Genomic DNA, 24,902 nt, shown 5'->3' on the forward strand with positions numbered 1-24,902 from the left:
AAGGAAATCTAAAAACGCATTGTCCAACATATATGATATTATTGGTAGCCCGTGTCAGCCTTGTAGCATCTTAGTGTGCACGGATGAAAGAGTTCCCTCTGACACCGGCGCCGAGGTGATATTCTGGCCCTTCCACAATCGGGACGTGCGGCAAGTCGTTTTGAGCTTGCGATCGAGTCATCAGCGTTTCCTGCTGTTCTGTCTCACCACCGCCAGCTTCCTGCTTCTTCGTGATGCCTCTAGCACCGGTATTCAATCGCAATTTGTCGGCAGTAATGAGATCCTCGGGCTTGGGTGGGACCCATTTTGCGCTGTTCCAAGGCTTGACTTCGAGTAGGAACATGGTGTCGATCTCCTCGAGAGAGCGACCTGATGTTTCGGGAAGGAAGAAGTACACGAAGAACACGGCGAACAAGTTACATCCTGCAAAGACGTAGCCGTAGGCGAAATTGATGTCGCCGGTGATGAAGGGCGTGAAGAATGCAATCAGACTAGAATTGGACGTTAGTGAGTGAAGGAGAAACAGGAGGTTCGTTGCTTACAAGTTGAAGAGCCAGTTGCTTGCAGCGCACATGGCTATAGCTTGAGATCGGTATCGCGAAGGATAGATTTCAGACGTCACTGCCCATGCCATCGGACCCCATGTCGAGGCGAACGCGGCGATGAACAAGCATGAAAAGATGATCATGGCATACCCGACGCCCTGATTGTTGGTGCCGTCGCCGTTCTTCAGAGCGAACTGGCCCAATGATGCAAAGATCACGAAGCACATGAACATCCATGCAGCTCCGATCATGAGACATTTACGTCGGCCGAACTTCTCGACAAAGTACAGACCGGGAAATGTGGTTCCGACATTCACAGCACCTGGGAGTTGTTAGCAAGTCTTATAAATGCGGGTTCCTCTCACTTACCGAGAATGATCTGGGTCACATAGGAATTGCTCAGGCCGACGCTGGCAAAGACGGTGGTACCGTAGTAAAAGAAGTAATTCGCACCAGTCAGCTGCTGAAGAGCCTGGATGACCATCCCAAGCATCGTTCGGTAGAACATTCTTGGGCCGGTAAGCACCTCGTACCAAGGATGCTTTCCACCCTCTTGCTCCAGTTCGAACTTCTCCTGCATTTCCATGAGTTGATCCCTGACAACGCTGTGTCTGGCGGACACGCCGTGGAACTTGGCGATGCTGTTCGTAGCGTTATCGATCTTTCCATGGCGATAGTCGTGTCGAGGTGTTTCGGGGAAAAAGAGTATACCGAATCCGAGAGTGATCGCAAACAAGAATCCGATACCCATGGGTATACGCCACGAGGCTGTGTTGTGGATGCTTTCCGTGCCAAAGTTGATGAGATTGGCAATCAAGATTCCGATCGTGATGAAGAGTTGATAAGAGCAGACAATAGCGCCACGAATATGTCGAGGGCTCGATTCGCCCTGGTACGCGGGCACCATCACTGATAGACCACCGATGGCCAAACCTGCGATGATACGACCAATCATGACCTGATACCAGCGTGGACCAAGCGAGCTGATTTGGATAATCACGCCGATGCAAAAGACGGTACACCAGATGCAGATCGAATATTTTCGGCCAAGGATTTTGTTGTTTGCAAGGGGACCTGCAATCAATGCGCCAACCAGTGTGCCAATTGACAGCATGCCAACAATCAATCCCGAGCGAACGTTTGAGAAGGCGAGAGGATTCTTTTGGTCGGCAAAATTGCTAAGGAAATCGTTCATTTCTAGAAAACCACTGATTTGACCTGTATCGTATCCAAAGCAGAGACCACCAAATGAGACGAGAACGGCCATAAAGAAGGTCCTGAGTGTCATGAACGGGAGTTTGGATTCATCGTTGAAAGGCCCTTTCTCCGCCTCGACGTTGTTGATCTCACCGGCCGCCGTAGTGGACGTAGCCGTCGAATCGGCTTGGTCTGCTGCAGCAGGCTTCCTGCGGAACATGTTTGTGATTGCCATGGCTAAAAGAGTGTTCACGATAAGCCACGCAAGGAAATACAAAATCTTAAGGAGACTCCAATCCGGGGCAACGCGGCGATATATTATGTTTTGGACGCCGAGGCGAATATTGTGGTTCTTGTGATATTTTTTGCTCAGGTGGTATGCAACGTCATTATGATACCTTACAAATTTGGAGGCTCGTAGCATCCGGCACTGCGCTTTGCTGGTTGTGAGGAGCGATATCAACACTGCAAAAACCCACAGTGGATTGGTGGATCGAAAGGACATCGACGTCATTCGTGCAAAGCCTTATCCTTCGTATGCCAGACAAGGCTTTGCACGTTTTTTGCCTTTGACGGTCAGGAGATAATTCGGGTTCCATACCGCCAGAAGTTTCGATAGAAGTACAGCGATGTCAAGTCCCTCATAGCGCCTTTTAAATTGTTCCGCATAGTCTTGTTGACGTCCTACTGCCGATGTACAAGTCTCTGGTTTGCATGATCTCGTGCAGTTCCTCGTACCTTGTCAGTCGAGTCGATGGTTTTTTGCCGAAAAGATAAAATGACGTCGATCAATGTCAATGTTGCATTATCAGCGGCATGATCCACGATCCGCTGGGCAACTTTTCCACAAGCAGCAATGTCCGAGAAAAATTTCCCCTGCGTTTGACTGGTACCAATGTACGAATGTACATGGAAACTGGTCCAAGTCTCATTATTGGCGGTAACATCGTCGTATGACAGTCGATCTTATCGCCGTCCTTGTCACTTCATCTCCGGCATTCGGAAAACGCCCTGCCACAGTGCCGGGCAACACAATAACAGTAGTGAGTCGAGTCAGTTGTGCAATCATGATAGACTCCCGCCAACTAGCCCAGAAAGGATTTTTTATGCAAAGCCCTGCATCGCAATCTTGCCAGATGGACTGCCTTTTTCAGGGATTATCAATCAGATCCGGCCATGCTTCGATTGGCGTTAGAAATGCCACGGCAGTATGCCTGGGTCGTAGAGTCTTTATTTGTCTCGTCTTGCCGCAACAACTGAGTACGTTGCCGTGTGTAGGATTGCAGTGCCATTGAAAGGCCTAGAGTGCCTGACTCCGTTGCCACTGTTGGATCTCTGCCATGCCTGTCCAGAAGGGAGCAGGTTTATTCCTCAGGACGTTCGTCCTTGAGAGTTTTCAAGGCTCCGCGTCCTCGGTAGCGCTCAAGAACTTCTTCGGTGGCTGACCGTGGTGCGCCAGCTTCCTCTTGTATTGCCGACCCCAAGGGTCTGGCTTGCTTGTCTCCTAGCATCTGAGACTCTTCTTTATCTTTGGCTCTGGCATCTCTGAGGAGTTGAAAGTCGGAAGTGCCTTCAACCTGATCAAGAACACCGTGCCTGCGTAAGCTTTCACGTCGCATGTCCAGCTGACCTCCATCGGCTTCTCGATGTAACTTCGCATTTCTCTTTGCGGCTCGGATTGAGGTCACAGAGTAGGTATATAAGAGTCCAGCCATGACAACGGCAGCAATGGGGGCAGTCAAGGTCTAGTAGAATATGAGCTTTGTATGAGTCTGACCACGATTGTGACTTACTCGAGGACTCCAGTTCGAGCCTCTGCCTCTGAGCGGGGGAGCCATTCGGTTCCCAGACGGCAAGAAGAATAGGAAATGATATTGACTGATCGATCAATATTGGTCTTTGTGCGGACACATTATTGTTGCTGATGTCGAAGATTGGTGAGTGGCCTGATGTGATTGAGCATCGTTTTCAAACAAGCGCAGTCTACAGTAATTGGCTTCTCCGCAAAGTGTCCCCCCTCACTTCCGTGTTCCGGGTGACATTAGCAACAAGGAAGACGCCCATAGCCGCCCACTGCCACGCCTCTGAGTCCCTGCATCTGGTGCCGTTGTACAGCATCACCGAGGGCCTGGATCATTCACGGCACACTCCAGGTGAATCGAAAGGCTTATCTCTACGGAGGCCCTGGCATCTGACATTCGATACACGAGACGCAGATGCTGTTTCTAACTCTACTGATTTACCCGTTGGTCTCTCTTTTATGGAGGTGGCAGAGCGTTTCGCCATTTGTATGAAACCCCTCGCAGTCGAAGCGACCTCGCAAACGCACAACCAGAAAGCCAAACCCCATCCAGCTCCAAAGCGTTTGTATCGGCTTATATCGGTGGTGAGTGCCGGTTAAAGTGTAATAATGAGGATGGTCAAAATGTTCAGGTCTGGCTGTGTCTGGCCATAGCCAACCTGACGTGGGCGGCGGTGCTGACCTCATCGTCTCGCATTTCTCGTACTGCCGCATTCATCGTCATCAAATCATCGTGCTGGTGGTGGGCTGTGGTGGGCAGAGCGGACCAGGTAACAGAGATCAAGGCATACCCGATCTTTATCAACAAGACTAACAGATCACACACAGCATCATGCATAATCTTCTGCCGAATCTCTCCCAATCGCGTTGCGCAGCAAAAACTAACACGAAACTCGATCCCTTTCCAGGTTAAGACCACGAAGTGCCTGGACTAACTTGTTTGATAAACCCCTCGGTGGCAGTGTTGCTCTCTTTGGAATCTTTCAGCACGACTCTTTATCACTCAACTCAGTCTTTCGCCTCTCGAAGCTTCCTTCCACCACATATCATATCTTACGGGTCATAAATACCATCACAAGGCCTATCGCAGTACTTGATCTGCCTCCAGATTTCCGCCCACTTTTGCCACGACTTTCCGAACCGCTCACCGCCAACCTCGGGACTATCGAACAGTACTGCCTGTTGCATCGATAACACCGCACACAGTTTCTGCATCAAGGCAGACATATTTCAGACGCATCAGTATCGCAAGAAAGTTCGCACCATAAAGTCGTCATTCCTTTATCTCTTGCTCAAGACCTCCTCTCTCAGTAAACGAGCCCCACCTTCACCAATCTATTTCAGATACCGCAGGCCAAAAACGGGATACAAGCATAACGTACAGCCATGACTTCCCTAATCTTCGGTTCCATTTATATGGGGCATAAGACCCTCATGAAACACAAGCGGGACAAACAACGCCAGAAAAACTATGAGCGATGGGAAGGTCTGCGCGACGACTATGACGAACAAAGAAAGATAACTCGCGAGTCTCGGTCGTTGGACATCCAGCGAACTGGGGGAACTAGCTTTGGTGATGATACCGATCGACCTATTCTCACTCTGCGGGATCAACAAGAAGCAGGCGATGCTCGTGGCGCCTGGCGGCCTCAGGAGACCGAAGACGGACCCGGATCCCGGTTACCCGTTACCGACAATCGACGGTTGAGCGTCGAGGTCACCTCGGGTTCAAACTTGAGACCCCTAACAGGCCACAAAACCGGGACAACTTGGGATGAAGGCCTCCCACAACCTCTGAGAGTGGCCCGTCGGAACTGGGAGGATCATCAATCTCCCGGCGCAAATGTGAGCAGAAGCAGCAGCCTACGCAACGCAAGTGGTGTCGACACGCCAGACCGTCACACTTCCAGCAACGCACCATCAGGGAGACCCTCACCCGTGGCAGAACTGGCAGCACCGGCCACTGCTCCTCATCCGCATGCGTCTAGGGCTTTTAGTACTCCTGCCGAGCTCCCGCACTATCAGAGCGTTGAGCCGATCCAGAACGAGAGGCCTGGAGGCATGATGGCCGAACTGATTGAGCTGGGCGACACTTCTCGACCGGCTCCCTACTCTGCCCAGCACCCACCACCACAGTCATTTGGTGGGTATCAGTCCAACCCGTACGGCTTCCAGGCTCCAACTGGACAGCCGCCCGCTCAGCCGGCTGATGGCGGTATGCAGGAATGGTGGAATCAGCCGCGATAGCCGGCACACCAGTTCCACAAGCTCTTGCAAGCCCAATCTCGAAACCCCAGTCTATATCTATATGCATTTTTGGGGGAATTTTTACCAGCGATGGCGTTACGATCAATACGGCGATACTTGACGATATGATGATGGCAATTTGGCAGTACGAGTGAGCGGAGGGCATTTTGTTGCATACTGATGGATCGTGAGATCTATCGAGAGTGCGCAAGAAGCGCAGTATACAAACACACGCAGTACATATGCCACATATATTTTCCCTTGATATAATTTCTGCTTCGGTGCTGCACAATACCTTTCCCAGTCACCTTGGAGAGGCTCGGGGCACCGTATTCACTGACTCCTTCGTCGCTTGATGTCAACACCTTCACGTTCTTGGACGACATTGTACGTGAGTACAACCCAGGGACAGTATCAACCCTCGTCACCGCAACTACACGGCATGCAGGTATGAGCAAGTCAGGAAGCTAAAGGCCATATGGTACTTGTATTAGTATACCTAAGCCAGCCTCGCGAGACAAGGTGTGACCGTCACCAGTAACCTTGCTCGTCAAGACATCATGAGCACCATCCCATCCAGTTCCAAAAGATAAGCTAAAAAGGATAAGTTATCGACATTTGAGTACTCGCGCCCATTTTTTTTCCTGTACCCTGAAGAAAACGATGAACGACGTTTATCCCGCATTCCCCGGCTTTTCTTCCGTATCAATATGCTAAACACCAACATTAGTATTTGGCGCCCAACGTCTGAAGATTGGTGACTTACCCAAACCACATAATTCGGCAGTCCAACGACTTGATATCCCGCCCGTTTAGCCATTTTGGCGAACCCCTCTGTTTCGGCTTGATTCTCAAACGCATAGCTGGGGAAGTTGATGCCTAGGAAAATACAAAAGTCAGCAATCTCACTCTCCAGATTGATGGACATGATACAAGACTTACCAGATCTGTGCACATCGGCTTTGACCAAGATATTCACACCGCCAATTCCATCCAACTCTATCTCTTCGTCTTTGTTGTTTCTCCAATCGCCCATTCTAGCCATGTACGTTCGTCCCGTGTCGTACTCTTTATATCCCTCGGCTAGGACGATGTCCTTGTCCAGACTGTTGGACAGACGGCGGCCCTTGTCAGACTCGATCCACGAGTTATAATCAAATCGACCCTCGATGTCGCGACCATTTTCGTAGCGGTGGAACCAGATATCTATCATCCATTAGTCTCTGTGAATCTGTTTCGAGCACAATGCTCGACTCACTTGGCACCAAAACGTCTCTGTCGTGCGCGACGAAATCCTCAATGATCTTTTTCGGGCTGTCCACGATATCCACATCGCGCCAGTATACCCAGGCATGTTCGGGCTTCAGTGCCGAATACAACAAGTAGTTCCGCGCCCGACCCATGGCTTTCCGTCGAGGTCCCTGCGCCGCGAAACCGTGTCTCGACTCGACGTCCATGTTGAAACCTGCTGAACCAAAGTCTTTCTCCACGATGGTCACGCTGTGGAACGGGATCTTGTCCGTCCTTTGCTGGATCCTGTTCAACTCGGAAGAAAGAACAGCCAAAGTGTCATCGGTCGAGTCGCCGACAAGGAACGCAAGGTCGATCAGGTCGTGCGGGTAAGTAAGTTCAGAGAGCAGATCGAAGTACTTGATCAGGTAGGGCGCAGCGTCCCGAAGGGGGGTGAGGAGGAGGACTCGTTCTCGGTTGCTGACGGCTCGCGATGTCGAGACGATGGGGTTGAGGTCGACGAGTTGGATCGTGCTGGAATTGACCTCGTAGGGTTCGTGATGGTTGAACAGCACGGGTGTTTGTAAGTGCTGGTTCCAAGCGACCATCTCATTAGTCGACATCTGCATGGGCGGCTTTGAAGGACCAAAGCAGTAAAAACTGGTACCAGCTGTTAGTCCCAACTCTTCATCTCTATCATAGCTTCACGGTAAACCTACTTTGACATTTCTCGTGTTGATACACTGATCCCCCTCCATAATAAGACAATCAGGCCGGTCAAGGCGACCGCGACCAGGAATCGTGTGCGCGTCAAGAACATTAATACAGCTTTCCATGGCGGTAATCTGGCTTTGGCGGACTTCCAGGTCACGCCGCCTTTAGGGAGAATCATGTCGTATAGCGAAACAATGTGACAAAGAACTGAAAGGGTGCAAAGCGCAAGGTAGAGGTGTTATCCGCGCCTCACTAGGAGGACGTCTTTATTATCGTGGCCAGATTCGACGAGCTGGTGGGGAGGAACGAGCGGAATGGCCTGCGCAAGGCCCAGAGAGGAGGATGAGAGATGAGGAGCGCAGCTGCGGGTGAGATTGATCTCGAGGCCACGGAGACTGCGCAGCTCCAGTCAGGTTGAAGTGTCGGATATCGAGGTTGGTGATGGGAGTGGGATGAACCTCGTCAGAGAGGGAGTCGTCGAAGAAGGTGAAGATGCGGGCGATATCGAGAATTCTAGTGGTGTGGTTTGATGGAGGAGGATAAGGACATTCTGGTGAACCAATATCAGTTTCCCGTCTCAATCCCCAATCAATCTCAAACCCTTTTCCACATGGGAGCAACGCCAAAACAGGTTTAGTCTCACAAACACCAACGTCGTAACGAGTGCTTTTGTCTCACACACGTTATCATCATCACTACGTGAGGTTCGAACACAAGTACATCGTCAAGCCTAAGCACTATCCTATCCAACGATCATTATTCTATTGAAGGCCATCATAACGCTACAAAATGTCAGATTCAGCAAACCACCTATGCGCCCTTAACAGGTCTATCGTCATACCGGAACTGATGCCCTCTAAACGACCTTCTGAATTGAGATACACAAAAACTGATGGATGTCTCACAAAACCCAGCCCAAGAAAACAGAACCCCGAAAGTCAGGGACTTGATCCCTGAATAGCAATTCGTAAGTCGTGATCATGAACCCGCGAAGTCACACTGTATATGGTACATTTGTCTGTCCTTCAAAAGGCTTCTCTGCAGCATCTCGTTGATAGAAATCAATGCAAATGCTCTGCTTTGATCATTCGACCCTGTTCATACGGAGAAAAGGCTCCTTCGGAGCTTGACTCTGGCGTAGGTGACTGGGTCCTCTCTGGGGATAAGGGCGTTCCATCATGAGTTAGACTCCGCGGACGTTTCCATGGGCTGTTTGCTCTTGATGAATTCGCGATATCGCGCTCTGAGGCTCTCGTCCAACAGCGCCGACTTGTGATCTCATCATCCGCAAATCGCTTCACGCCCGCGACTATCGAGTGATCCCTCGGAAAATGGGGCGGTGACCTGGAAAGATGTCGATTGGCTCCACCACCGCATTTTACACCTTGCGAGCGAAGTAAGAGTTGGCATAGCAGACGTACAATCGTCTCCGCTCGCTTGCGACCATCATGTTCCAGCTGGATGATCCTCGCGCTCAGTTCATGTGCATATACGGCTGCGAACAGCTGCTCGTCCTTACCTGTTCCTTTTGCGCTTTGGCATTTGCTGCCGTTCTCTCTCGTCTTGGCTATCTTGTCGTGCTCGATCCTCGCGTGCTGCTCGCCACATCGGAAAGCAATCTCAGAACAGCGAAGATCACTTTGCATTTGACAGTATCGATGTCGACAGCGCCGTTCCTGCTCACTCGAGTTCTTTTGCTGCTTTTCCGGCTTGGCCACGGGCCCGGGATCAGGTTGGGTCAAAGTCGGAGATCCCACGTCGGTCTGCTTCATGGTGGAGGTCTTCCTCGCGCAAGAGATCCCGTGGGGAGAGTAGCCATACGGCTCACGGCCTTCCTGTCGGAAGAAGTAGGCCTCGGCGAGCTCATCTCGGCCGAGTATAGAGATGGCTTCTTCGAGTCTTCTACTGAATGCATTGTCCGAGGCATCCGGACGGTACCAGCCTTGTTCATATGCAGGCTGCATTGGTCCATTCAAAAACTCGAAAATACGCTGGATCAAGGCATTGACGTCTACGTCAGGCCGGCTGATCAAGTCTTGTAGCCCCTCCAAGCCGAGTTCATGATCACTCGGGTAGGAATATGACCGTGGCGATGCTGGTGTCATGTGCGAAGGTGAGCAGGGTTGGTGGTCGCGGGAAGACGAGTTCGAGTCGCTCTTCGCAGAGTCGTTGTCCTCCGTTTCAGGCAGCAAACTGGGAGAAATCACGGTGTCAACGCTGCAACCGAGAAGCCGCTGTACTCGGTAGGCCTGAATGAAGGGTCGGCTCTTCCCTTCTATGTGGTTGGAAATCCGGAGAGGTGCAGGTGGTATGCCCTGGATCAATTGAGAAAAGCTGGGCAGTGACTGTAGCGAGCCGCGGTGTCCCATTCCTGCGCTATTATCCATGGCTGTGCATACAAGTCGGCACTCCTCTTGGTGGACTTGATGTCTGTAGGCTGTTTGATGGTTTGTGTCCCTCCTTGAGTATAGTGCATCGACAGCTGTCGGATTTTCAGCATACCACTCAACATTGAGAATGAATGGGAAGAATTTGTTTCAGACGGATCAGTTGCGGCAAAATGTTCGCTGGGGCAGAGAATAGGGAAGGAGCAGATTAGACCATGCAGAGCGAGGGACAGGAAGACAGTTGGTAGCCGAATGGAAGATATATATCCGAAGAACCTACCTCCAGCCACTTCTGATATTTGCCCAATCTGACCAAGAGGGCAACAATCTGCATGATCTATTTTCTCTCCTGGCCAGAGCCTTAGAACCATCGAACGACGTTGAAATCTGTATGATGTTGTGGTGCACACCGTGTCAAAGAGGGCCCCAATGTACATCATGGTCGGCTAATCTGCGCCTGCGTCGGCACGACTAGCGCAGCCGCGAGCGGGAGAGAATTGGGTGACTGGCTCGACTTACAGGCCAGGACAAGGCTGAGTGCGAGATGACTGGCCGTAAATGGTAAGGCGATCAGGGATCCAACCCCGGGATGGGTTGTGCAACCGAACTTTGGGACGTTGGACGCCAAGTTGAACCGTGTTCTGGACTTTCTGATGTATCACATTTCTCAAATGGACCCTGGCTGGCCAATGCATGACCTCAAGAGGCAATGCACTTTCCTTCAACTCCTTGAGCACTTCCAAAAGGAGTCCTCTCACGATCGAGCTACTGCCTCTTTTGGAATTCGGTTGCACGATCTCAAGAAGCGTCATCTCGCTAGACCTGGGTGCTTTCGACACCGGTCCCTGGTGCACTCTAGGACCCGTGTAATGACTTGCAGGTTGGAGGCTTGAACCACCTCGAAAGGGTCACCTTGCATCCTCGTATGCGGTCGCTTTGAACTGCCGTACTTGTGCATGCCGCTGCTCGCGCGACTAGCCTTGAATGGAAAATGCGTACAATGTACGGTGTAGGGAGTTTGGGGGTATGAGTGTGTTCAGATGTCCATAAATATGCAGGGGTATATATGTTGGGAGGCAGATCTTGCCTGTTCATGCGCCAAACGCATCATCTCCTCAAGGTACTTGAAAGGTTGCTAGAAAGACAGTCATCACTTCTGAGCGTCCTTACAACTCTTGTGAATTGGTACAATTGGTCGCTCGTCCACCACTTGTACAAATCGCGAAACATCATCCTTCTCCTGCCTTCATCATTCATCATTATGACCCTCCAAGACCCTTTTCGATTCATCCAACCTTCTTCGCAGCACCTTCACAGCACGTATTTCGTGTTGGCTGTCCGCTTTGAGAATCTGATCACATACACCTCCCACGGCTCGCAAAAGGTCGAGCACCAGATCCTTGTCGATATGCGAAAATGTCTCAGACCCCTGCCCCTCGGTTATCGAGAAGTCCGGATCTGCGAGCTTGATCAAGCTTTCCATCAAAATTTCGGTGTTGGCAGGGTGGTCGATGGCGTTCTTATTCGATCGAGTATGATTTCTGACATGAACCAATGATGGAGATCCTGTGAAAGTCATGCTGGGTGATTGGGTAGGCGGCGTTGGTATGCCATTTGTAACCACAGATCCTTGAGATTGCATCTCTCGCGGCTGTCTCATATGCATTTGTGGAAAACTTCCGCTTGTTACTGCTGTTGGCCACATTGGCGGTGCCATTTCGTGTCGCGGGCTGGTGGGTGGTTGAGGGAAGTTGATTCCGTTTCCCCATTGCAGGATTTCATTTGGCAAATCGTCCTCATCTAGATCCTCCTCGCCAGCTCCTTCAGCGGCTGTCTCAAAAGTGGCCACGGTGGACATAGAATCCATGCTGTTGCTCCGGACAGTCTTCGTCCAGGGTTTAGGAGGTTCTTCAAGGTCCACCATCGAATCCGAGATGAGAGTCGACTTAGGAAAAGTATTTTGCACTGGTGTTGGGGTCGATGATCTTTCGCCAGTTTTTCTGATCGGTGTTGGTTGTGTTTCCTCATCATCTTCGTCTTCAGCAGTTGGCGTGTTTTGGTCCATACGTGTGGTTACCACACTACCGCTGTCGCTTTCGCTTGGTGTTGGGCTTCCAGTTCCCTTGCCAGCATAATTTCCAAGCGCACTATGAAGAAACATGTTTTCGTAATCAAAAGCGTCCAGCCTATCCTCGTGTCGTCCAGCACTCTGCTCTGCAGACAGAGCCGGGTCGGGACCAATATCTGATTCGATCTCCTGTAAACTTTCCTCTAGCACTTCATTTAGATAAATCTGTTCTTCTTGGGATTTTGCAACGGGCTCGTCCTCATCAAACTCTTCGGCTGCGTCTTCGTAGTTCGACTCCTGGATAACCGAACGAGGATTTTCAAATGGGATTGGTTGCATGTTTTTGGACTTGTGAAGACTCGGCGTGTTTCTGTCCGTTTTAACCTCACTCAACAGTCGAGACTCACTTGTCGCAGGCTGTTCAACATTGAGGAACCGTTGTGCTTCGGGGGTGACTGGGATGAATTGCGTTTCGACGCCCTTTGTCTGCTGAGAAGGACTCCAACCCATGCCAGCATTTGTGTTGAGTGGACTACCCCCCTCTTTGTATTCCGGAGCACTGGTGTACCACTGTTCTGGTGTAGGGGCACTCATGAAAGGACTGGCAGTTCTCAAGCTCTGCGCACTCCGCCTTCGCAAGCTGTCGGCTTGGGCTTTGTCTTTCAGATCTGCGATACGGTGTCGCAAATCGGACATCTGTTCGCGGATTTCTTTAGTCGAACGAGTCGAGACTTGGGAAGGTGATCGGGCTACAGTGGTACTGGGACTGCTCGCCATCTGAGACACATCTTCCCGAGACAAAGTCGATAAATTGTTGATACCCAGACCTCGAGGGCCGAGAGATTCTGGAGAAGTATTACTGGTGCTTGGGGTGCCTTGTTCCTCCTTCAATGCACGAAGCGGCGAATTGTAGCTGCGATTACTGGCTGGGGAAGGGCCAGCTAAGTGCATCAGGGGAGAAGACTGGTATTGCTGAGGAGATTCCTGCTTCTGACCATATTCCTGTGCGCTCGCTGATCGTGCCTCCGCAAGACTTGACAAGCGCTTGAGACCAGAGGCTGGAGTCGTGTCACTCCCAGTACGGCTGTGCGTCGAATTTGCCCTCACAACGTGATGCACGGATCGTGGTTTGCGAGTCGCTCCTGCCAAAGAAATGGAACGATAGAGTCCTCCGGCTGGCTGATGAAGATCCGAGGAATTGGGTGACGACCTCGCAAACAAAAGAACGCTGTGCCTTGCTTTGCTCAAATTGTCTTCCATGTTCGTCAGCCTCAACCTTGCTTGTTCGAGTATCTTTTCAGCTCGTTCGTTGAGTAAGGCCATCTCGTCCTCGGTGCTTGTGGCGACCGCGCTGTTCCTTTTGCTTTCAAAGTCTTCAAGCTTGTCGTCTGAGACTTTGGCTACGTCCGCGGCCAGCCTCCCATTCATCATCCTCGATGTGTCGAAATCTTCCCAGTTTCCGATTTCGGACTCGTCGCTAACCGAAGAGCGGTTGCTGGACCTTATCGCTGGGCGCTGATCGCGCGCCGCAGGCGTTGGGGAAGATGGATCTGGTCTCACAGGACTGCCAATTCTCCGGCTCCTCTTTGATCGAGGAGTTTCTTCCTCGCCGATATCGCTCAGAGGTCCTCCGTGCTCATAGCCGGCAAAAGACAGATCCACGGGGGACACTATCTGCGAGGGCACTCTGACGGCCGTTGCTACGCCGAACTCGACGGACTGGTCTAGATCTGGCTGAGACGAGTTCAACGAGACTCCAGAATCAGGTCGCTCGGGGATGGACTGCATTCGCAGTAGCGGAGAAGAAGCCAGTGGACTCGGGCTCGACGTCTGACGAGGCCGATATGGGAGGATCATGTCAGGGTTTGTGAGGGTCGGCGAAGAAGGCATTTCTTGCGTGAAGAGATCGTGAGAAATAGGATGCGCGTGCGCGTGGGCCATCGCAGTGTCTTCTTTGAGCAGGTCTCTCGCGACAAGTCATATGTCAGCATGGGATTGTGCGCGGAAGCGTTCTGGAGGTCGTTTCGGTGGTCGCAAGGCACACGAATAGCCGTGGACTGGGTCTCTTTGCGTGCGAATATATCGGACAAACGTGTTAGCTGCGTGGTAGTAGATTCAGCGCCGATGCGTGGATGAGAAGCTTGCGTGAGATCGGTCGACCAAGAGGCAGAAGTACAGCGCATGAAGAAATGATATGTAACTGCAGGAATAAAATGAGATCCACAGGTTGGCTGATGGGCCAAAATTGCAAGTGCCCCGGAGAATTGCTATAACTCAAGATATTATTGCTCCAAACTTACCTAAGATAGCCTAGAAAACCCAATTTATTGGCTGGGCGTGACAGCTTTGCGCTGCATTTATAGGGGTCCACTGCACCTCATAGTGCAGAAAGACGGGGAAGAGGTACCGCGATTTGACTGGCTCTGCAGCCAAAGCCCCTGCAGCGCCGCCGGAACTCTGGACGAACGGTGCCGGAAGAACCTTGCTGTAACACAGAGTTCCCTGCCGTGTTCCTTGTGCTGGCCTGGGATCCCCTCGAGAACTCAAGATTAGCTAAGATGGCCGATAAACTGACGGCATCGAATCTCATATTATTCAAACCTATCGTGTTCCAGCAGATCCTCCTCCAACACCATGCGATTGTGATAGTGTCGGCAACCAACATGATCGAGGCCTTTCTGTGATAGCCTTCAAGGACGCCTTCTGCTGTTGTGTGAGATCCCCTGCAAAACTAGCATGTCAGCTGCGTCGCGGCCGAGCTGACTTTTTGTATCTAGCAAAGCTCCTTCTCGATTGTCTACTGCAAGGGGCCTCTGGAATTTGAAAAGTGTACGAGGGGAGATGCCCGTCTTCGTGGTGCTTCCTGCGTCTTCATCTGATCTCGAAGCAATCGTTCGTGTACAATTCGACGCCTGCGCCAATGACCATGGATTCCCCGTCATATTTCCCAAAGGTCCTACACGCGCTTCGGTAACTCACTTTGTGCGCGCATTTGAGCATGACATGGAAAATGATCCTACATGTCAGATCGTGATAGCGAAACACTCATCGTCTGGTGAGGTTGCCAGTTACGCTATCTGGAACTTCTTTCCCTCCAGAACCCAAGAAGAGATTGAGGAAGAAATGCTGATTGATGAATATCCGTTGCCTCGAGATGCAAACAAGCAGCTGGGTAATGCCCTGATTCACAACAGCATCAGGAAACGCCACGAAGTGGTCGCTGCCAATATCGGCGAACGATCACCTTACGCATGTAAGTCATTATATATAAGCCTGTGAAGACCCAGCCCTTGACTCTTGGTCAAGATCTAGCCGCGGTCGGCACCTCTCCAAAGTATCAGAATCAAGGAGCCGCCTCGAAATTGTTGACCTGGGGTTTAGAACGTGCTGATGATCGCGGACTTGCCACCTACGTTGAAGGTGCACCTGCAGGCTTCAGATTGTACGAAAAGTTTGGATTCAAGGAGGTTGCGAAATTGCGCCTTGACCTTGCGCCTTGGAGTGAAGGAGATCACTTCAACATCTGTATGGTGCGCAAGGCCGCAAGCGAAGACGCTTGATTCTAACAAGGCTCTCCAACACCAACCCCACAAATCACTCATACTGTAACTTAACCCTATGCACAAATGTCGATCAGTTGGGGGCCTGAAAGCCATTGCCTCGGAGCCGCCTCAGGTGGCATGTAAGCTCACACAATCCTGACTACAACGCAAGTCCAACGCTTGACATCCTTTCCACAATCATTCATCGCACCACAATGTCAGGATACCTGTCCAGAGGGAGGCCATCTCGCACCAGTTATCCAGTCCACGAGGGTGAATTATCGTGGTTGATCCAGGATTAGCAAATGTGTTCGAATCCTTCTGCAGGATCGTGGTCACACTGCTTCTGGCTGAGATAATGTCAACTTCTTGAATTTGGATCGCGCAAATGTCAGCTGCAGCGCGCAAGCAGAACTCTTCATGCGATGCATGTCGACGATCAAAGCGACGGTGCGCATTTCCTCCGAATGTTCAACTTGGCATGGCGGCCACATGTTTGAATTGCTTCCATCTTGGTCGAGACTGCACATATGATTTCGTCACATCGAGGCTGAATCAGAAGAGAACGAAAAGAACATGTCCTCCAGTAACGCTACAGGGACACCTTTTGTCACAAGGTGCAGGTTTACCACAGGACATTAGGGCCACCGATACTGTAACACCGAGCGAGTTCCAGTATGATGGGTCTGCTCCAGGTCAGGTAGCATGGCCTTTTCCGGTTCACGGATTGGTGGGTGACGATATGTTCTTTGGAAATCTTGCTTCTGAATGGGCACAACTGATGACGGGTGTGGGTGCGACTGTGGACAATGTTGTCAACCACACAGACTCCGACGATGTTGAAACAGCGGCTTCCAAAAGCACACAAGGCAATCGACAGAGCAGGGTCGTGTCTCCCGCCCACACTAAAAGCGTGCTGGGGCCCTGGCGAGGTAGTCCGATTCATTTGCTCAACTCAAGTACGGAACTCCACCTAGTCAATCAAAACCTCGGTGAGGTATATGAATCAATGATGTCCGGAATCACTACAAGATATCTCGACTACAATTGCAACCTCTTTGCAGGATCCTATCGGTACTCCTTCGACGCTGACTGTGCTGAGATTCCGCTATCGAAGCAAGACACAGATCATGCATTAGCGAGAACCCGAATGCCGACCTGGAAGCGGTCATCATCTGGCGTACGGACTGTTGCACTGCAAAATCCTGGCTATACCCTTGAAGATCTAGCAAGTCAAATCAACAAAGTTACCATGATTGGTATAGCTCGATTTCTGGACAACTTTGGCTCGCTGTACGGTAACGTCCTCGAGCCTAAAAGACGCAAGCAGGACGAACGTACCTTGACTGCGACTCTACAGGCCTTTTCCTTACAATTCGCGCCTGCTCCCCAAAAGGAAGCCCGGAAATTCACAGTTCAGAGACCCTTCGTAAGCGTTCCTGACATATCGCTGGTGGGCTGCGATGCCGGAACCAGCTACTCTAAGACTCCGCATGTTTTTGCAGCAGCCTGGTTCAATGCTTACGAACTCCTTGTGGCGTCGAAGGAAACCCGTTCCTTCATCCACTTGTACGCGGTGTTTCTCTTTCAAATGACAACAATCCCTCCTGAAGCTACCTCGAGCGAAAGATTCAATGTAAGTCCCCTCGACATCGCCGACCTTGCTCTGTATCAGATGCAAGAACTCCACGGGCTCATTGACGACTACTGCGAGATTTTGGAACCACAATCGACGTATCGATTTCTCTTGCATTCTTCGCTCAGGATTTTCAACTGGTATGCGTATTTGCGCGATACTATAGCGTCAATGCTGCATCCCAGGGCTTGCATTCTAGAAGACGCGCCACTGAAGTTGAAAGGTGTGAATCAATTGAGTACGAATTTGTGTCAATCCACTGACTCTTTCGTTCAGGCAAGCAGGTCAATGGTAAGGAGCTACGAACGAACATCCCGGAGCAGGTTGTCGGCTTCGATCAGGAGGTCTCAGCGACCTGTCAAAATGCGGCAGGAGATCTCTTTCATGTCTTCCGACAAGTGATCAATCTGCGTCAGAGCACAACGAAAACCCGTACACCCCTAGACATTAGCGACTTGAGACGATTGGTACAGCAATCATGCAACGTAGTGGATGATTATGCTACCGCATACATCTCATGGCTCGAGCACTGTACCATTTCGTTCTACCGACTCTCGGAGAAACCAAAACTGTCTTGCGGTCAGTCTCAGTGTTCTTATGATTGAATCACAGTACTGATGAGCCCATTTCGTAGGATTTCTCCTTCTGTTCTGGAATCTCAGTGTGTTCTGTCTCGTCGAGCACCTCCACTCTGCAGCAGAGATCCTTCCGCCTGAGGAAAGACCCTCGATTCTGGCCAGAGCGGGAAAGCTTCAAAGGTCAGCGGTGCAATCTGTTCTTGCCATTGCGCAACGTATCGTCAATGTATCGGCAGCGGGAGAATTTAAGCTTCTCAACAGCATTCAATTACAATTACACTTTATATGTCACCATGCAAACACGAGCCTTGTTGTCATGGCGCTCACCAAGGCTATCGAGCATACCATCGATGTCAACATGAACGGCTTTGCAGAAGATCAAGACTGGTCCGGGCCGACAACGCTTCCCCAGTATTCAACCGACTGGATGGGATCTGTCAAGCCTCTCTTGACCTGCCTTGTGACTTTGGAATCTACAGTCTCTGGACTTCACACAGCCCGTCCGGCGTTGGACGACCTTATGCGGCATTACGGCGATATTCTGATGGACTGCTGGTCTCATGACAATCCTGAGAATAACCTGTAAACAAGGGACGCGCCGCAACAAGTAACATACGAAAAACTCCGTACCGGCATCAGTAGCCAGGCCTGACCACCAATTGAGGCTGCTCCTACGGCTGTAGGATTACACGTGCTTTATGTGTCAGCCCCAGATGTAAGCAGAAACTCAGCTCCAGGACCTGCAGTGGCGTTGCGGCTCCGAGGATATTGAACCCTCTCTATACTTAGACAAGGCCAGCACGACCCTTGCCGAGCCGCTTAACTTTTATCATGCGTGATGCCTCTGATACATAACATATTGTCTGTTGCAGAAGCCTGATCTCTTGCCGATTGCCATCAATCAATCGACAAAAACAGCAGACCCATTTCCGACGTCAGACCATAGCTATGCCTTGCAAATCGAGATGGCAACTATCGCCGCCAGAAACTTCGATCCCGTCATTCATGTTCGGATCTCCAACAGGCTCCATTGACTCCAAGGACAAGCTCCTGGTCGATGCGAAAAGACCAGATACACATTACCTCACCCTTCATTCCTACCGAGAATGGGCCAAAAGACTCGCCATGGGTCTAACACGGGCAGGTCTCAAGGAAGGTGACCGTGTGATGCTCTTCTCGGGCAATAGCATCTTCAATCCGGTCGTTGCCATGGGCATTCTGATGGCCGGTGGAATCTACAACAGTGCCAATCCCGCATATACGCCGCGTGAACTTGCCCACCAACTGAAAGACACCGAACCAAGTTTTGTCCTTGCTGCCGAAAATTGCATCGAGCGCGCTATGGATGCGGCCAAGCTGGTTGGACTCGATGGAAACCGAATCTTTCTCTTCACTGATATATCTGCAAACCATGAAGCTCACATTTCATGGCCGGCTGTGCAGTATCAGCACTGGAGCACTTTACTTGTCGAGCACAGTGCTGCCCAGTACTTCGTTTGGAAAGAGCTCAATTCACCAGACCTGGCCGAACGCACTGCCATCTTGTTATACTCATCCGGAACGACTGGCCTACCCAAAGGCGTTGAGCTGTCTCACCGCAGTATAGTTGCGAACATGCTACAGCTCAAGCAAATCCAACTATGCGATACGTCTGTCGCTGCGCGGCGAAGTCTATGTGTTATCCCGCTCTATCACGCGCTCGGATTGCTGTACTATTCCTTCACAGCACCGAAATGGGGTATACAAACGTTCCTTATGGAACGATACAATCTGTCGGACATGCTGGACCATATTCAATCGTTCAAGATCACGGAATTGCTGCTTGTTCCTCCCATACTGGTGGCTATGGCCAAACATCCTTCTGTTCGCGACGGTTCATACGACATCAGCAGCGTGCGGAAGGTCGTGGCTGGTGCGGCTCCCATTGGCATGGAAGTTACACAGCAGTTTGAGGAGCTTTTCAAGGCAAAGGTCAAAGTTAGACAGGCTTGGGGCATGTCAGAGTAAGTCCGATGACGAAGTCGGTCAAGCATGCCGGGCAGGAACTAACTTATCTGTTCGGTAGAGCTCCAGCTATCACCTTATGCTGGGATGAGCGCGAAAGCCTGGGTCCGTCCGCAATCTCGATCGGCGAGCTCGTTCCTGGAGCCGAAGCTATGCTGGTCAAGGAGAATGGTGAAGAGGAGACTCAACCCGGTGAGAGGGGCGAGTTCTGGATCCGCTCACCGAACATGATGAAAGGATACTGGCGAAACAGCAAGGCCTCGGCCGAGACTATCACTAGTGATGGGTGGATGAAGACTGGTGATATCGCATACCGCGATGATGCGGGGAAGTGGTACATGGCCGATCGGAAGAAGGTACAGTGCACTCTTGGTGAACTGAGATCATGGCTAATATCCCTTGCAGGAGCTGATCAAAGTCCGAGGAGCGCAAGTTGCACCAGCGGAGTTGGAGGCATTGCTGCTTGAGCACCCACAGATTGTGGATGCCGCTGTCATTGGAGTCAAGACGTACGATTCACAGCGAGGGAGTGTATGCGCCTAGTGCTGATTGCGTCTCGCAGTGCCACCGACGACGAAAACCCTCGTGCGTACGTGGTGTTGAAACCTGGATTCTCGATCACAGCGGGGGATGTCGCAGACTATGTGCGAGCGCGTGTGTCGAAGATCAAGTGGTTGACAGGCGGAGTTGCATTTGTCGATTCTATCCCCAAGAACCCGGTAGGTTTTGTCCAAATGCGGCCTTCACCAGAGCTAATGGTATGATCTAGTCAGGCAAGATTCTTCGACGGCAATTGAGGGAGCGTGCGGCCAGGGAGACTGGTGGGAAGTTGTGATGGAAGATCTAAGCAGGACAATCATTGTAGTTTTTCACCCTATCACAGATGAGGGCCATTCAATTTCTCAAGTCCCAAGAATCTGGTGACCTGACCTATGTGGTCAAAGCCGAAGAAGCACTCTTCTCGTCCCGTGGCATTGACTGCCTTGATCCATGGTAAACCCGGCGCACCACTCGCAACCGCATCTTCAGTATTCTGTTTCAGCAATGCTTTGACTTCTTCCGAAGTGCTCTATTGCCATGCGAAAGGATCAGTTTGAGATTCGAAGTGCAGGCGTCAACGCCGTAGGAGTCAGGATAATTGGATAATAGGACTTACCCTTTCAATGATCCTCGTCCCAACGTTCTGGCCAAGAATTTTGATCACAATGGGTTCGTGCACTTCGGGAAGTTGTACGCCTTTCTTCTCGACCCAGAACGCATGGTACAGTGCTGCGACTAGGTCGGCGTGGCACAAGGGACTTTCGATCATACAAGCCGTCAAGATCCTTTGAATCTGCGAGATGCAATCAGCGTGTTGGCTCGGCAAGTCAGAGGTAAAGTATCCGCGAAGATGTTTGATAGGGACAGAAGGGGTGCCGGGTACCTTTAAAGTAGTGACTTTGAACGGATAGTTCTCCGGGAACCCTTGTTTCCACGGGATGTTGTATTCTGCGCACCATCTCGCCATGTCGGTCCACAGGTAGTTTACTTTATCTGGAGAGTGCTGGTCAGGCTGTGTGATCATTAAGTGAGGGATATGGATGCATACTTGGACTGCTCCATGGAGGGTTCAGGCCGACTAGCTTGATGAACGCGACCAGCAGGACTGGTATGTATGTTGTGTCGCATTGTTTGAAGATTGGGGAGTTCTGTGGACAGGGTGATCAGCTTGATTGGGGTGCTATCGCATTTGATGGTAGTCGTACTTTGAGCACGTAGAATGCTAGGTAAGAGTAAGGGCTGTGTAGGTCGAAAAAGAGTGTTATTTTTTGTCGAGGCATCGCTGTTGTAGTGCTGTTGAACCAACGAGTATTCAGCCGGTCCGAGGACTGTTGATGATGGTACAGTAGAATCTTGATCTGGGATGTCAGGATACTAGTCGTTCGACCATACTGATGCCCCTCAAATACATTTGTGGCCTTGCCTTCGTGATGCAGGAAATACCAAGGTAAGTTCATGTTGCCCTGCATCGGGGGCCACATTTGAGTTCAGCCGAGGCTGCGGCTCCGCAGCGGCTCCGCGGCCGAATAGGTCATGTCAGATCATCATTCTTGCGATCATATCTTCATGAACGACTGTCAGCTTGATGTCAACAGATCGAACGGTACGGGAACGAATGTCAACATGCTTGGAGAAAAGGGCGTCACGTAACGCGGATTATAGGGACCATGGATAGTCACGACCGTGAACCACAAAAATGTGGCCCTTGATTGCTCCAAGCACGTCATATCAAGTGATCTGGCCTGCCCTGCTCGGTTTTCCTTAGGCATCAGTCACAGCATCATAGTGCGCAGCAGGGTAGCCAAGCAGCTGGGAAGCCTGTTATTACCCACTAATCACAGTGCGTACGACATACTCGTGATATATCAAGACCGAGTCGTGCACTACTGGAGAGAGGACGTAGGTAAGGCTTACTCAGCCTTGCGACCGAAAAACACATGTTCGGCATTCTGACTGTTTGCGGACGCGAGGCTGTCCTGTCATTCAATTGACAGAGTCAACGACATCTCTTGCTGAAGCTTGTCTACTTAGCTTATCTCAGCGGCTGTTAGCTAGCACTGTGGCGGGTAGGCTATCTGCACCGCTGGCCCTAGCCATATCCCCAACCTGTGTATCGGGAAGCTTTGCGTAACGCGACCCTCTAAATCCACTTAATTTTCCCTTGAACATCTCATACGAATTAGCCATCCTGTTCGCTCCACCATCTGCTCCCACCGAAGGAGAACCCAACTTTGCAGCGCATGCAGAGCAGAAATTGGCCTCAGGATCTTTCTTCTCAAGCCAGAAGGTAGTGATCCAGGTAAAGACCTTCCAAGCAGCCTGCAGCAAGACAAGGTCTGCCACAATGAGAGCAACGAGGATGGAACCAGTGTCTTTCCGTTGCGGTATTTGACACAGATACTGTGCGTTGAGAGTCGCATTGGAGATGCCGATAGAACCAGTCATGCTCTTCAATGTGTCAAAGCTGTTGTCAGGTAAGCTACCGTTCTGCACAAAGTTCATTGGACTGGGCTCGACTTCGTTGTAGCATGCGGTCCAGAATTGATCCAGGATGTCGGGATCAGCGAGCACGTTTGGGCTGGATGTCTGACCTAGATCGGCCAGGATGAAAGAGTAAAATGATTTGGCGAAATCGTCGACTGCGTAGCCGATGTTTGTCCCTCCGATTTCCAGCTGTGTTATGGGTGTATCATCAGTACCGATTGGACCCCTCCAGTAGCCGCCGGCGATGTTGTAATAAGAATTGTAGCCTGTTATCTGCTCTGAGATGGACATGAAGTCGTCTTGAAGGATGCTCGTTGTGTTTGGACTGTGAGCGACATCTTCGTGGATGCTAGGTCAGTTGGTCACATCTGTGCGGCGGGTCGAGTGCTTACACATTCCCATGCCGGTGAGCAACCCCTGGCTTCCCGTTTCGCTGTACAGCGCCAGGGTCGTCATGTTCACCAGCGCCATCTGGAAAAGCATTTGATTGAAGTTCATCCACCTGGAGCAATAAGCCATTGCATCAGAACTGTTTTCTCTCATGGGCAGGCTTACGTGAGAAGCTGTCCAAACCAGAGGCTGGCCTGTGTCGCCTTCTTCGCGGTCAGGTAGTCCTGCCCGATTGTGCCTGTTGTGCCCTGCAAAGCGGCTTTGACGGTGATGCTTAGATTGAGATGCACTGGGAGATGTCCATTGTCAATAGCACAAGTCACATATCCCTGGTCATATCAGCTGGGCATATTTATTATGGTGATGTACGCCTACCGTTGCAGTAGAGTCGCGATTCCAATTCCAGTAGGGACCATTGCTATCAGGGTCGTAGTTGACGAGGAGGATGTGTATTCCCTGGAAGTCACAATCTGTGAAAGAGTTGTTGAGATACGTCAAAGACGGCAACAAGGTCGCACGACCGTTCTCATCCTCTGTCCAGACATTGCCTAAAGTATACTGTAACCCAGATTTTGCCGTCAATAGGGTACTGGTAGCGATATTGGCTGGCTGACAACTCGCGGACAGTTTACTCTGGTAAGAGAATGGCGGTTTTTCGAACCAAGTCTTCTTGGCGAGTGTAGAGTTTGGATCAGCAACAAATGTACTTCCAAGCACGTATCCATTGGCTGCAAAGTTGAGGACGGAGAAGAGTGCAGTGAGTACGACGCCGCCCACGACAGCAGCTGGGGTGAACCAGCGAAAAGGATATGGCCTGCTCAGGTTGTAGCTGAAGTAAGAGACATGGCCTCTCGCCATGGTCGATACTGGCACCAGTCTGTCACGATTGACGCTCACAGACAACGCACACAAATAAAGAGCAGAGTGAAGAGGGTAGCGATGACCACGAAGACAAGATGACGGGCAGATTTCTGGTGATTAGAGCTGAAGCCTTACTGCGCGAGGCAGGCGCAGCCTCAAAGTTTGCGTTCATGATCAAGCGAGGGCCAGCCCGTCAAATGGCAAGGAGGGTGTGATGAATATGCCGGGCAAGCGAATGATCTTCGTTATCTTCAGCCTTTCGACGCACGAACCCCAGTAGAGAAGAGGCAGAGCAAAGTTTGCGAGCAAGCAAAAAGCCTACCGGTTGCGCAGCGACTTGACCGCCGCCTCTGCATGTGCATGGGGAAATAGCTTTGCTTTAAGTGGCTGTGTCGGGAAATCGGCAGGTTTCTAGCCCCCAAGCTTGCCCCCCTGTACTTACCACACGCATAAGTCGTGGTTCCAAAGCGCACTGTATTCTAGTGGCACGCTGGGCGTTGGGGTGGCTACTGCAGCCGTGTCTGTGGCCACCTAGGGGGGCCTAACGAAGATACAATAAGGCTGAGGGAATGGTACAGTAGTCAAATTGTGAGCAGTTTCTGATAAGAGTGACATGTCATTATCGGTGTAACCCCGGTTAAACAGCCCCTATTTCTAGGAGCTCGTACTTTATGTTCC

General features: G+C 51.0%; 11 protein-coding genes across 11 annotated transcripts; 4 read left to right on the forward strand and 7 right to left on the reverse strand.

Annotated features, from left to right (window-relative positions):
• Positions 1–70: 70 nt before the first annotated feature.
• EDD37DRAFT_557861 (MFS transporter) lies at positions 71–1,962 on the reverse strand (the record flags this gene model as incomplete). The annotated part of the gene is made up of 3 exons (XM_062813725.1): positions 71–491; positions 543–867; positions 915–1,962. 3 exons carry the CDS (start codon positions 1,960–1,962, stop codon positions 71–73), a joined length of 1,794 nt encoding a protein of 597 aa, XP_062676069.1.
• A 1,144-nt stretch (positions 1,963–3,106) lies between these two features.
• EDD37DRAFT_605043 (uncharacterized protein) lies at positions 3,107–3,580 on the reverse strand (the record flags this gene model as incomplete). Its single annotated transcript, XM_062814786.1, has 2 exons — positions 3,107–3,487; positions 3,536–3,580. 2 exons carry the CDS (start codon positions 3,578–3,580, stop codon positions 3,107–3,109), a joined length of 426 nt encoding a protein of 141 aa, XP_062676070.1.
• Positions 3,581–4,929: 1,349 nt separating this feature from the next.
• EDD37DRAFT_605044 (uncharacterized protein) lies at positions 4,930–5,790 on the forward strand (the record flags this gene model as incomplete). Its single annotated transcript, XM_062814787.1, has 1 exon — positions 4,930–5,790. One exon carries the CDS (start codon positions 4,930–4,932, stop codon positions 5,788–5,790), a length of 861 nt encoding a protein of 286 aa, XP_062676071.1.
• A 674-nt stretch (positions 5,791–6,464) lies between these two features.
• Positions 6,465–7,912, reverse strand: EDD37DRAFT_559576 (mannan polymerase II complex ANP1 subunit; the record flags this gene model as incomplete). The annotated part of the gene is made up of 5 exons (XM_062813799.1): positions 6,465–6,503; positions 6,557–6,669; positions 6,733–6,996; positions 7,049–7,680; positions 7,740–7,912. The coding sequence occupies 5 exons, from the start codon at positions 7,910–7,912 to the stop codon at positions 6,465–6,467; spliced, it is 1,221 nt and encodes a 406-aa protein (XP_062676072.1).
• An 883-nt stretch (positions 7,913–8,795) lies between these two features.
• On the reverse strand, positions 8,796–11,180 carry EDD37DRAFT_672080 (uncharacterized protein; the record flags this gene model as incomplete). The annotated part of the gene is made up of 3 exons (XM_062819438.1): positions 10,641–11,180; positions 10,237–10,508; positions 8,796–10,216 (listed from the first exon to the last, which is right to left on the reverse strand). The coding sequence occupies exons 1-3, from the start codon at positions 10,931–10,933 to the stop codon at positions 8,796–8,798; spliced, it is 1,986 nt and encodes a 661-aa protein (XP_062676073.1). The 5' UTR covers positions 10,934–11,180.
• On the reverse strand, positions 11,152–14,489 carry EDD37DRAFT_85705 (uncharacterized protein). Its single transcript, XM_062820354.1, has one exon. The coding sequence runs from the start codon at positions 14,128–14,130 to the stop codon at positions 11,371–11,373; it is 2,760 nt and encodes a 919-aa protein (XP_062676074.1). The 5' UTR covers positions 14,131–14,489; the 3' UTR covers positions 11,152–11,370.
• Positions 14,490–14,854: 365 nt separating this feature from the next.
• On the forward strand, positions 14,855–15,934 carry EDD37DRAFT_85807 (acyl-CoA N-acyltransferase). Its single transcript, XM_062820356.1, has 3 exons — positions 14,855–14,902; positions 14,967–15,442; positions 15,496–15,934. Exons 2-3 carry the CDS (start codon positions 15,031–15,033, stop codon positions 15,747–15,749), a joined length of 666 nt encoding a protein of 221 aa, XP_062676075.1. The 5' UTR covers positions 14,855–14,902; positions 14,967–15,030; the 3' UTR covers positions 15,750–15,934.
• Positions 15,935–18,712, forward strand: EDD37DRAFT_85808 (uncharacterized protein). Its single transcript, XM_062820357.1, has 3 exons — positions 15,935–17,590; positions 17,644–17,946; positions 18,002–18,712. The coding sequence occupies exons 1-3, from the start codon at positions 16,120–16,122 to the stop codon at positions 18,529–18,531; spliced, it is 2,304 nt and encodes a 767-aa protein (XP_062676076.1). The 5' UTR covers positions 15,935–16,119; the 3' UTR covers positions 18,532–18,712.
• On the forward strand, positions 18,713–20,886 carry EDD37DRAFT_85738 (uncharacterized protein). The gene is made up of 5 exons (XM_062820355.1): positions 18,713–19,948; positions 20,011–20,305; positions 20,355–20,458; positions 20,512–20,668; positions 20,719–20,886. Exons 1-5 carry the CDS (start codon positions 18,894–18,896, stop codon positions 20,782–20,784), a joined length of 1,677 nt encoding a protein of 558 aa, XP_062676077.1. The 5' UTR covers positions 18,713–18,893; the 3' UTR covers positions 20,785–20,886.
• On the reverse strand, positions 20,512–22,107 carry EDD37DRAFT_618817 (thioredoxin-like protein). Its single transcript, XM_062815831.1, has 5 exons — positions 21,695–22,107; positions 21,538–21,637; positions 21,373–21,482; positions 21,106–21,282; positions 20,512–21,018 (listed from the first exon to the last, which is right to left on the reverse strand). The coding sequence occupies exons 1-5, from the start codon at positions 21,968–21,970 to the stop codon at positions 20,827–20,829; spliced, it is 855 nt and encodes a 284-aa protein (XP_062676078.1). The 5' UTR covers positions 21,971–22,107; the 3' UTR covers positions 20,512–20,826.
• Positions 22,108–22,284: 177 nt separating this feature from the next.
• Positions 22,285–24,513, reverse strand: EDD37DRAFT_618822 (uncharacterized protein). The gene is made up of 4 exons (XM_062815832.1): positions 23,739–24,513; positions 23,529–23,692; positions 23,366–23,475; positions 22,285–23,311 (listed from the first exon to the last, which is right to left on the reverse strand). Exons 1-4 carry the CDS (start codon positions 24,219–24,221, stop codon positions 22,527–22,529), a joined length of 1,542 nt encoding a protein of 513 aa, XP_062676079.1. The 5' UTR covers positions 24,222–24,513; the 3' UTR covers positions 22,285–22,526.
• Between the last annotated feature and the right edge of the window lie 389 nt (positions 24,514–24,902).

Source organism: Exophiala viscosa (assembly GCF_022695815.1).
Source record: "Exophiala viscosa unplaced genomic scaffold EDD37scaffold_1, whole genome shotgun sequence".
Lineage (NCBI taxonomy): Eukaryota > Fungi > Ascomycota > Eurotiomycetes > Chaetothyriales > Herpotrichiellaceae > Exophiala > Exophiala viscosa.